At 44.7% G+C, this 12,676-nt stretch overlaps 1 protein-coding gene across 3 annotated transcripts in view; it reads left to right on the forward strand.

Annotated features, from left to right (window-relative positions):
* The first annotated feature begins 7,119 nt into the window (after window positions 1-7,119).
* SNX19 (sorting nexin 19) overlaps window positions 7,120-12,676 on the forward strand; it is a 48,876-nt gene continuing 43,319 nt past the window's right edge. Inside the window, exons 1-2 of one of the 3 annotated variants that reach the window (XM_008688320.2) lie at window positions 7,120-7,276; window positions 11,697-11,835. In XM_008688320.2, the coding sequence (XP_008686542.1) occupies window positions 7,256-7,276; window positions 11,697-11,835 (160 nt within the window). In that variant the 5' untranslated portion in view covers window positions 7,120-7,255. The other 2 variants (XM_040631018.1, XM_008688319.2) reach the window with 2 other exon arrangements.

Here is a 12,676-nt window from a genome sequence, read left to right on the forward strand (position 1 = left end):
TTAAAAATGTTTTTTACCTTCTTAATAGATGAGATTTATCCAGACATTCTATTTCTTCCTGAAATTATTTTTTAATTTATATTTTTCTAAATTTTTTTCCACTTTATCTCAGAGTTTAAGCTTGACATCATAAATTTTTTATCTTTAATCTCTTCTATAACTGTAATTATGTCCCCTTTTTCTAACTCAATATGGTTACTGTAGTTCTCTCTTTTTTATTCTCACTTTATTTCACTCGATTTTTTCTTCTTTCTCCTTATCACCAACTTTGACTTTCTTACAATCAGCTTTTGGCTTTGTTGGTCTACTTTTTATTATTAATACTTCTTGAATCTGTGTATATATGTTTTCATTCCAGTTCCAGAAAATTCTCTGCCACTAGCTCTTTAAATGATTCCTCTTCTCCATTCCATCTATATATTATCATATATTTTATCTACTTGCTCTCTGTGACGCAGTCTAAGTAATTTATTTAAACATATATTCCAGGTCGTTAATTATCTCTTTTATATATAATCAACTATTAAATAAACTATCCTATAAAAATCTATTAAGATTTTTATTTCATAATGTGATGGAAGAAAAACTTTTCCTCTACCCTCCTGGGTTCTGTGGCTGATTTAAGAATTACATTGACATCGGGGCACCTGGGTGGCTCAGTTGGTTGAGCAGAAGACTCTTGATTTTGGCTCAGGTCATGATCTCAGGGTCCTGGGATGGAGCTCGACTTCGGGCTCCACACTCAATGGGGTGTCTGCTCGAAGATTCTCTCTCTCCCTGTCCCTCTGCCCCTCTCCCTGCTCGCATGCTCTCTCTCTCTCAAATAAATAAACCTTAAAAAAAAAGAATTACATTGACATAAAAGAGATTAACAGGGAAAAAACATTTTAATTATGTATGTGTGCATGGGAGTTTCATAAAAACATGAGACTCAAGGAGCAGCCAGATGATTGAGACTTATATACCATCCTGAGCTAAGGAAAAGGGAGAGGGGTTTCAGGCTTCTGCAGGTGGGGAGGCAAAGTGTGGGAAGGCGAGAGGAGGAAATAGATAGTAAGTCAAGGTTGCCATGTTATACGGTGAAGAGTCTCTTAGGTGGAAAAAAAGTTGACTCTGGGAGTAGCTCTCTTCCTGGTACAGGTACATTTACTAATGGAAATTTCATTTTTAAGTGTAAATTTCCTTTATAAATGGGGAAAATTAAACTTTAGGCTTTTTTTTTCATTTAGCTCAAAATAACCCATATGCCAAAGTGGCATATTTTGGGGTAGCATGCTCTGAACTCCTTCAGCAGTTCTGTTTTGTTTTGTTTTGCATTTATAGAAATTCTCTTTGGCTATTTTTTAAAATCTATATGGCCATATTTGATCATCTGTCACTGTTAGGTCATATTTATGGTTCATTTCTTTAGAGTTCATATACAGATAAGTATCAGTTAATTTCCATTCCTACAGTCCTGGTGGTCTAAATCTGATCTGTTTGTTATTTCTTCTGGTTCTCACTCAGGGTGGCTTGCCTTCCCTTATACTTGATGACTTTGGAATTCATATTCAGTCTACATTAAATGTGAGGTAATTCAGGGGGCTTAAAATGAGAATATTTTCTTCCAGGAAGGATTTACATCTGTGTCTTCCAGGAGCTGGGGAAAGCCACTGGCCTGGAACCTCTTCAAGCTCCCCTCAAGGACTGTGGCTAAGACAGGAGTCAGGGGCTCCGTTCTACCTCCTTCTCCTGGAACAAGGCTGAGAACATGGATTACAGCCCTGCTGAGGACATCTGCACTTAGGGCCACCCTGTCCACCACTCCCATTCTTCCTTCATCTCAGAGTCTGTTTTCTGTTCTCTCTGGTTTGGGGAGAGGGACAGGATAATGTACTTTGAACTCATCACCGACTTCTTCTCCTCTTATGAGCCCATCAATTCACCAAAAAGTCTTTCTATTCAAGATCCAGGGGTTCTACAGTAGGAGGACCTATTAGAGCACGTAGTATCATGTGCAGTCAGGTGTGAGACTTAAGTCTATGTCTCCTTGACTTGTAGTTCAATGTTATTTTTATTTTCGCATGCCATGAAAGCAAACGGTGGCAACTATTAAAACTATCATCCTCCTTCTCAGTATCCTGATCATCAAAATGTGACCAACCATATAACACACAGACAGAAAGGAGCTATTATGGATGGATTTGTGTCTCCCCAGAATTCATATGGTGAAGTCTTCACCCCCAGTACACCTCATAATATGACTGTGTTTTGGAATAAAGCCTTGTAGTTGTTAATTTTGCGTGTCAACTTGGCTGGCCCCAGGGTGCCCATGTTAAACATTATGTCTGGGTGTGTCTATGATTGTGTTTCTGGAAGAGATTAGTATTTGAATCACTGGACTCAGTAGATTGCCTTTCCAAAGGGAGGCGGGCATCATACAATCCATTGAGGGTCTGAATCGTACAAGAGGTGAAAGAAGAAGGAATTCACCTTTTTTTTTTTTTCCTGCCTCAAAGATTGACCTGGGACATCTCATTCCATCTTCTCCAGCCTTTGGACTGGGATTTACATAATCAACTCCCCTAGTTCTCAGGCCAGCAGACTTGGACTAAATGATACCACTGGCTTTCCTGGGTATCTAGCTTGCCAATGGCAGATCGTGGGACTTCTCAGCCTCACTGGCATGAGCCAGTTCCTCATAATGAATCTACATCTACGTGTGCACGTGCTTGTGTGTGTGTGTGTGTGTGTGTGTGTGTGTGCATGCGTGCGTGCATATATACTGGTTCTGTTTCTCTGGAGAAACCTGACTAAGAGAAATTTAAAGCAGTGATTAAAGTTAAATGAGGTTATATGGGTGGCCCCTAATCCTATATGAGTGGTGTCTTTAAAAGAGAGAGACACACCAGGGAGGCACATACACAAAGGAAAGACCATGTGAAGACACAGCAAGAAGACAGCCATCTGCAAGCCAATGAGAGAGGCTTCAGGAGAAACCAACCCTGCCAACATCCTAATCTTGAACTTCCAACCTCTAGAACTTTGAGAAAATCAATTTCTATTGTTAAAACCATCCAGTCTGTGGTATTTTATTATAAGAGTTCCAGCAAAGTGATACAGGGGTTTCTTCAGTGTTCCTCATGTTTTCCTTACTCCTGGAATGCCCTGTTCCTCTTGTCTTCATGAGAAATTTAACCCACCCATCAAGGCTAACTCAATTGTCACCTCTTCTGTGAAACTCCTACAAATTTTCTGTGTTCCCGTATTTTGACATACTCCTTTTACAGCACTTTTAATATTGTATCAGTGCCTGTCTCTTGTACAAGACTGTGAATCCTTTAAGAAGAGCAGCCATACAAAGTCCATCTTTGAATTCCCACCGCCTAGTTTAAAAGCCTGATGGATGAATGGATGAATGGATATATGAATGGATGAATGAATGAATACAGGAGATGCAATTTCCCCTTAAGATGCCATACTCCCTGCTGCCCTCTGGTGGCTATTTAGTCTACAACACTGTATCTTAGGCCATTCTTTCTGGATTCTTCCAAATAACCTGTTTTCCAATTTATGAAAAATTTCCCCCACCTAATTTGGTATTACCACAATCTACTCTTCTCATTACACCATCCATCCACTTCTGGTCATCTTCCTCATTTATCAAGAACTTTTGTACCAAGACCCCAGTCCTCACTACCGTAACATCAGTGACTTCCAATGACATGTAGATCCTTCTCAAAAACAGATTCAAAATTTCTTCCTCAGCCCTAACATGTTATCTACATCTTACTTCAGGAACTCATTACTTGGCCACACCCAGACGTCAACGTCACAAAAATATTTTCATATCCGGATATTTTGGCTCTATGGTAAATTGAATAATGACTCCCAGAGATGTCCACATTCTAATCCCCAGAGCCTGCAACTGTGTTACCTTTTATGGCAAAAGAGCCCTTGCAGATGTGATGAACTTAAGAACCTTGGGATCAGAAGATAACCTTGGATTATCTGGGAGGGCTCAATATAATCACAAGGGTCTTTATAAGAAACACGCAGAAGGGTCAGAGTGAGAGAAGGAGTGACTACAGAAGCAGAGGTCAATGTGATGGGAGGCCACGTGCAACAGAAGGTAGGCAGCCTCTCAAAGCTGGAAAGGGCAAGAAAGCAGGTTCTCCCTTAGAACCTCCAGAAAGAACACATCCCTGCCAACCGGGTTTCAATTTATGACGCTCAGAACTGTGAGAAAAAAAATTCATGTTGCTGCAACCACTAAGTTTACAGTAATTTGATAGAGCAGCGATAGGAAATTAACACAGGCTCGGACAGACCAACCTCTAGACACAAGCTTTCAGGATCACTCAGTCTCTTTCCGTACGATGAACCCTATTCTCACAATTGATGTTCTCTCTCTGGCTACATTTCCTTTCCTAGACACATAGACACGATGATTTTAAACGTTGACATCTCTCTTCTTAAGACATCAAGGTCCTAACCTGAGTTAGGTTCTCAGTCCTTCTTTACTCTTTACATGACCTTCAGGAGCTCCTTCTGTTCCTCGGAGCAATAATTCCAAACCAAGTCAGTGGCCCCATCACTACTTCTCTCTTTAGTAAGTTACCTTAACTTCAATTTTTGAAAGAAAATCGAGGTGTGGCATGAGCTGCCCCCAGCATGTCCCCTTGCTGCAGTCCCCCTTGCTCTCACCATCCCTACTTATTTCTCTCTGCTGCCTCTGCCTAACAGACCTTCCCTCTCTCTTCCCCTTGCTCTCTCCATCCTCCATTCACTCAAAATAACTTACTTACTTCTTTATCTTTTTCCAACGTTTTCCAACTTTCTACGAAGACTTTATTGACACCACCCAATTCCCTGGTTGACCACCCCTCCTTCGTGTTCCCATTTTATTATACGTACTTCTACTGCAACTGTCATAGCACACATGATAAAGTTTGGTTACATCGATTCATGTGTCTTTCTCCTTCAACTAGACTGAGAGTCCCTTGAGGTGAATTGCTGTGCCTTATTTGTCTTGTTATCTCCAACACTCTAGCACTTTGCCCCTAATGTTTTAAGAAATGGTAAGAAGGAAAGTAGGAAGGACCTCTCACTACAGTGAGATGGTGAGTGATGTGGAGAGACAGCAAGCCTCCTCCCACCGCATACACACACCATCACCACCACCAAACATCAGTTGTACCTCTCACCTCCTCCCTGTGATTAATCTGCTTGGAGACTAAGGCTGGTCCCAGATCTCTAGGCAGAAGCTCATTCCAGTCAAAATGACAAGTGCACTGGCATGTTCATCTGAGAGCCCTATTTCATCAAATCCACTTCAGAATCAGGAAGGCACTCTTGGCTACCTCTGTGCTCCAGACCATCTGGTCAGGTGGCACAGCGCCCACTTACAAGGTCAGTTTCTTACTGCCCTGAACAGTCCAGATTATGCTGCAGAGTAAACTTTCTCTGTGAACTATCACAGGAAAATCTTCAGAATCACATTAGTCTCTCTCTCATCCACTTCTTTTTGTTCTTGGCTAAGCGGCAGGGGTATTTCTCCAGAGCATCATTGTGATCTAACTGTCCCTCTAACTGAGGACAATGAAATGGTCTGGGAGGATAAAGGGGGCAGCACCCACTTCTTATATTCCTTTTTGTGAGAAGGAGAGCAGCAGTGAAGTGTTCTGTGCCATGGAAACACTGGGCCACATTCTGGCATCTCAGGGATGTGTCCAGTTAGCTTTGTGGACGTTCTGATCCTAAACCAAACTGTTTGTAATAGAATTGATAGGCATTAACTCTGCTTCACATCTAAAGGATGGTTCCTTTTGTATTAAAAAAAAAAATCTTTGCCCCAACAGTAGAAATGAGAGACTATTTGTTTGCTTCTTGTTGGCACAGTTTTGGTTGGAGTTTGCCTGAAGATTCCCCTAAACATCTGGGAACTAATGCTATAATGAAGCCTGCTAACATCATAGAAAAAGCTGAAGATGAGCAATCATAAACAACTCTATACAAATGATATGCATCCTGCGCCAAAATAAAAGGGACAGCCACATTGCAGGCAGAGCTCCTAGGGACCAAGATGGGCTTCATGTGACATTGACAGATTCTTACACATGGTCAGCTCTACTGTCAAGTATTCAATCTTCCTGTAGGTAATTCTGTCTGGATAGATTTCAAAGCAAATATATTTAAGGATTGTCTGAAAATACATCCCTACTTCTGCCTTCTTTTCCTATATATTTGGGAAAAAAGGGGAAGACGACATGGAGGGGGTTAGAAACCAACTCTTACCCTTGAAGATCCAACATAAAGGCTACTTTTTCTGTGAGGTTCCCTCTAAACCACTGCAACCCCCAGTGATCTGTCCTTCCCCTGAATACCTATAAGACTTTGCATTTTACTATACACATTAGTGACTTGCATTATTAGTTATCCATTCATGATTCAGGAACTTGTCTCCTCAATTAGCTGCCAGGTCCTTGAGGACAAGGACTGCTCTATTAGTCCACAGTACCTATTCACAGTGATTTAATACAGCAGATGCTCAAAATATCTGATTGCTTGGGTAATGCCACCAGCAAATAGCCCCCAGATCACAACTATGACTTTGTTACACAGTATATGAAATTTAAGGAATAAATCTATCTCCGTATTAATATTGTACGCCTTGTGTTCCGCAATTTCTGAGAACAAGGTAGGTGAGCTGTTATTGGGGACTGCAGTGGGGGCGCTGGAGGAAGTGGGGTAAATGTTAAAATGGGGCCAATGAAAAAATACCCACGTAGGATTAAGATAAACTGGATTACTGAGAGTCTGCCTAAGCAGTAAGAAATGTTGGCCGACTTCATTTAATAACTAAAGCTAGAATTCTCAGTCTTCGAGGATTAGTGCCTGCAAGGCCGGTCTCTGCTCCACACCCCTTGGGAACTTTGGCTCACCTTTGAGCACGGGTTCTGCAAGCACACCTTGGGAGACCACTTTCCGCTGGTGCTGTCACGGCCGTTCCTTACCACCAGGCGGAGCCGCGCGCAGCGCAGTGCCGCGCCTCGGGGCGCGCGGCCGCTCTCCCAGCATGCCCCGCTCTGCCGACGTCGACCCGGAAGCTGTCGCCGGCAGCCGCCGGCCGGCAGCCGTAACAGAAGCCGGGCTGCTGATCGCAGTCGCCCGGGGGGCCCTAACCCGGCGGAGGGTTCCTCAGAGGGCGGCAGTGAAGACACCGTTGAGTACCCCGCACATCGGGGCTCGGTCTGGGCGCGCCCCCGAGCGGTGTATGACCTGGTCCTCGGCGTCTGTAAGTGTTGGGTGAGGGGCGCCGTAGGCCCTGCCCCGCCCTCCCCAGGCAGCGCGGAGGCTCTCCGACCTCGGGGTTATGAAGGCAGCCGAGTCTTCAAGGGCGGCCTCTCTGCTGGAAGGGGCTGGAGCTGGGGGCAGAAGCAGAGCCGCCTCTGTCGCTTTGCAGTGCGTGTAAGACGCCGAGGGCCCAGAGCCCCGCCCCGCCCGGGGCCCTGAATAGCACCCTAGATATCCTCGTCTCCGTACACACTTAACGTCCCATTCCCTACCTCAAGTGAAGTAGAAAGACGGCGATCGTCTGGGTAGCCATCTGCCCTTTTCAGCCATGAAGGCAGAGACAGTGTCTTCGTTACAAGAGGCTCCAGCTGGGTCCAGCTGGAACCTCAATAACCTACTGAGTAGCCCGAAGCTGATGGCTGTGGGAATCGTGCTCGGCTGGCTCCTGGTCATCCACTTTCTTGTCAATGTGTGGCTCCTGTGCCTTCTGTCTGCTTTGCTAGCGGTGCTGGGAGGATGGCTGGGCTCAAACGCCATTGTGGGGGCTTCGGGTCGACTGCACCTGGAACGCTTCATCCCAGTGGCCACCTGCCCTCCAAACCCTGAGGCAGAGAGGCAACTGGAGCAGGAGATCGACCGCACCATCCAAATGATTATTCGGGACTTTGTGTCATCCTGGTACCGCTCAGTGAGCCAGGAGCCAGCCTTTGAGGAAGAAATGGAGGCCGCTATGAGAGGGTTGGTCCAGGAGCTCCGGAGGAGGATGGGCATGGTGGACAGTCATGCTCTTGCCCAGAAGGTTCTGACTCTCTGCGGTTGTCACCTGCAGAGCTATATTCAGGCAAAGGAAGCCCTGGCTGGGAAGCAGAGTGGTACAGTTGAGCCCTCCCAGCTCTGGGAGGCTTACTGCCTAGCTACTGCCCCACACCCTGCTGTACAGAGCTCCAGCACTGAGGTCAGCTATACACGTGGCATTGTAAATTTGTTGCTTCAAGGACTAGTGCCAAAGCCCCACTTGGAGACCCGGACTGGGCGCCATGTAGTGGTGGAACTCATTACTTGCAATGTAATCTTACCACTGATCAGCAAGCTGTCAGATCCTGACTGGATCCACCTTGTACTTGTGGGCATCTTTTCCAAGGCCAGAAGTAATCCGACAGCAGTGGTTAAATCAACCTCCCCAGCCAGTGCCCTAGAAAAGCCCTCAGTGCCCACATCTCTGCCACTGATTGTTGAGGTACAGAGCCCGCCAGAAGTAAGAGCCCCTTCTCCAGCAGCAGCGCCGGTGCTACTGAACTGTAGTGAGCCTGACGGGCCTTCCCACCACTCCCCAGAAGTTGAAGAAGGCCATGAAGCAACAGAGGGAGAATTGGGTGGAGTCCCAGAAGAAAGGAAAGTAGGAAACAACTCATCTCATTTCCTACAGCCAGATATTCGAGGCCCTTTGTTCTTATGTGAAGACACAGAGCTGGAGTCTCCATTGTCTGAACTGAGCAAGGAAACCATCATGCTCATGACCCCCGGCAACTTCCTCTCTGACAGGATCCAGGATGCTCTGTGTGCCCTGGAGGGTCCCCAGTCTCTGGAGTCTAAGGATGTTGAGGGAGGAATTGAAGGAGCAGAGGCCGAGGAGGGTCCAGGAACAGAAACAGAGACAGGGCTGCTGGTCTCCATGCTGACTTCCTGTCCAGAGATCCACATTGACACAGCAGACAAGGAAGTAGAGCAAGGAGATGTCACCTCTCTTACAGCTTTGCTGACAGATCCAGAAAGGACTTGCCCCCCACGACCCTCATGCTTAGAGAAGGATCTCACCAATGGTGTGAGCTCTGTAGATCCTAGTCTGCCGCAGGTTCTGCTCTCCTCCTCTCCAACCGGTCCTCTCAGCTCAGCCACCTTCAGCTTTGAGCCCCTGACCAGTCCAGATGGCCCAGTTGTCATCCAGAACCTTCGTATCACTGGTACCATTACTGCTCGAGAGCACAGTGGCACTGGATTCCACCCATATACACTCTACACGGTGAAGGTAACAGGATTAGAATTACGGTCACCCACTCTGGGCTGGAATGGGTTTGGAAAGCAGAGTCAATGAAGCTAGTATTCTAAGGGAGAGAGGCTACTTTTCATTTACTATGTTCAGTTCGACAAGAATCTATATGTGAATGGTCGGAAGATCATTTGTAAAGCAAAGTTGGCTTCTGTTTAGTATCTGTGCAAACAATCCTAGAATCTCAGGGTTCTTTGGATACTGAGGGTTGTATTTTTCAGTGGTTCCCAATATAGAATCTTGTCCAGAAATCCTCTTTCCAAACTTCCCTGTTAATTTCTTTCTTTCCTTTTTTTTTTTTAAAGATTTTATTTATTTATTACACAGAGATAGAAACAGCCAGAGAGAGAGGGAACACAACAAGCAGGGGAAGTGGGAGAGGAAGAAGCAGGCTCATAGCGGAGGAGCCTGATGTGGGGCTCGATCCCAGAACACCGGGATCACGCCCTGAGCCGAAGGCAGACGCTTAACCTTAACCGCTGTGCCACCCAGGCGCCCCCGCCCCTCCTTTTTTAATTACTAATATCTTTTGTCCTTTGTTTAGGAAGGAAGTTTATATATATATATACACTCATATATATATCTCATATATATATAATATCTCAGAAGGTACCAGGTTCCTCATTCCTAGAAGTGTTCAAGCACTGAAGTAGGAACTACTCGGTAGAGATAAGAAGGAGTACATGTATCAGATGGTGAGTTCAGTTACAGCAGTGGCTCCCTAAAACTGGCTTTAGAATAGACTGTCTCCTAATTACCCGAAGAGGGCATTTTTGTAAATTCTCATTCAGATCTATCAGCGTCTGTCAGAATCTATTTAAAAAGCAGCACAAGTGATTTTTGAGGTGCAGCCAGGTTTGGGAATGTATTGATTAGTGTTGCTCAGGGGCAGACTATTCCACAGGACCTCCCAAGTGCTCCAAATTTGAGAGCCCTACCCTGAATTCTGTCTGTGTCTCTTACTAGGCTTTTCCTTCTCAGTGCTGGTCTGAGGGACTACTGCTTCGCTCATGTCATTTCATAACGAATACTCCTCTCTGGCTTTAGAGAATTTTAAGACAGCCTTAAGCCCCACCTACAAAGAGATCATTTCTTCCATAACTTGCCCCACAGTGTAATACCTCCTCCAGACAATAATGGTAACCTACTCCTAATGAGAACAAGTACATACATAGTTCCTGCACATCATTTCATTATATCTTAACTCCTCTGTCAGAAAGTCTACCCTGTCCTGAGCTGCAGCTTTCATGCTGTTCAGGGTGTTTGCTCTAGGGGAACATTCAGTACAAGTTGTCTTTTCCCACATACTGGCCCTCCACGCATATGAAGACAGCAAACTCTGACCCCTTACAACATCTCCAGTCTTCATGTGACTTCCAATCATACAGATGATATGTGTTTAGGAAAAAAAATTTCAATTCAGCTCCAAGAATAATAATTAATCTGCCCAAAGCAAAATAAAAACACATGTTCTTTTAATGCATTCCAGGCAAACAAATGATTTTATTCATCAGCTGTTTTGGATTATTTGTTCTTCCCCCCAACTAACGTAAATAATCACTGGTCAAGTATAATGGCAAATGGTTATCTTCTTATAACATCCAACCCACAATTTAGTAGTGAAAGAGGTGGTCTTGTACCTTCTGTTTTATACTCTTTGAGATTTGAAAAATAGTAATATAGCCATTTTTTTAAGATTTATTTATGTCTGAGAGAGAGGGAGACAAGTGGGTGGGGCAGAGAGAGAGAGAGAATCACAAGGAGACTCCATTCCAAGCTGTGGAGCCTGATGGGGGCTAAATCCCATAACCTTGAGGTCACAACCTGAGCCTAATCCAAGAGTTGTACACTTAACCGACTGTGCCACCCAGGAACCCTATATCCATTTTTATAAGTTAAGAAAGTGTTTGCAGGCGGGAGTTTTGAGGTGGAAGGAGGGAATGGAGAACAGCAAAACTCATTTCTCTTTCTGGGCCACATATGTGGGGAAACACATCTCATTCCTTAATTCAGCTGCCCTGGGAATTTGAGTTATTCACTACAACTCAGAGCCGCAATCAGATCTAGTAGGTTCAGAAATAGGGGCGCCTGGGTGGCTCAGTCAGTTAAGAGTCTGCCTTCGGCTCAGGTCATGATCCCAGGGTCCTGGGATCGAGCCCCACATCGGGCTCCCTGCTCAGCGGGAGTCTGCTTCTCCTTCTCCCTTTGCCTGCCATTCTGCCTACTTATGCGTGTGCCCTCACTTTCTCTCTCTCTCTGTCAAATAAAAGAAAGAAAGAAACAGAATAGGACCATCTTCCTCCCTTTACTTCTACTCTCCTCTTACTGTGTGGCCATTGAGCTGATGCCCTAAATAAATGTGTTCATTCAACAGTATGAGACGGCCCTGGATGGTGAGAACAGCAGTGGCCTGCAGCAGGTGGCCTACCACACTGTGAATCGCCGCTACCGCGAGTTCCTCAATCTGCAGACTCGTCTGGAGGAGAAATCAGATCTCCGAAAGTTCATCAAAAGTCAGGAGTTTCCCCAGCCCGGACTGCCTGCTTGCTTTACACATCTAGCCCCCTAATCTGAAAGGCTAGGCCTACTAGTTTGTGGGAAGGGATGGAAGAGGAGAACACAGCATCCAGGGGCCGGTGTTTCCCCAGTTTGCTTTCAGATGTTGTGGGTTTTAGTGCTGGATAGCACCAATCACATTCTTTCTGAGGCACTTCTCTGACACTTACTGCTTTGTTCTGGGGCCCATCTAGTTTAAGCTTGAGAAACTCCTATTTCCACATGAGTCTGTGAAATAGTGTGAGGAGTTAAATCAATTTTTCCACATGTATACATAGATGGATTGCTCTTAAATATTAAAATAGTCTCCAGAAATGCTTGCCATCCTTCCTTTAACAACCAGGCTTTTTGTGTGTTTGCTATGTGACACCCATAAGGCACAGGAACAGTTAAGAAAATGTAATAAAATTTAACTCTAAAAATAAGCTAGTAAGCAGCTACTTTGTTTAAAAAAAAAAAAAAACTGATGGTCATCCAAATAAACCTTTTAATAAGTTTAGGCATAAGTTGTGGATTTCAGTTATGCATTTTCTTTCTTAATAACAGTAGTTACTGCTGAACCAAGCTTGAAAAAGTATGCCAGGTTCTCTTCTAAGTACTTTCTACATATTAGCTCATTTAATTGTCCTAACAGCTTATGAGATAGATAACTATCATTCTCCCCAAAGAAGGATTAGGCAACTTGCTGAAGGTCATTCTTATAGTAGGGATTGGAGCAAAAATTTAAACTTGGGCAACTGGACTTCAGGGTCCTCATTTGTAACTACTGTAGCATATGGCCTCCTATACGTTAGTGTA

The sequence above is a fragment of the Ursus maritimus genome, unplaced genomic scaffold (genome assembly GCF_017311325.1).
Source record: "Ursus maritimus isolate PB19 unplaced genomic scaffold, ASM1731132v1 scaffold_16, whole genome shotgun sequence".
NCBI classification, from domain to species: domain Eukaryota; kingdom Metazoa; phylum Chordata; class Mammalia; order Carnivora; family Ursidae; genus Ursus; species Ursus maritimus.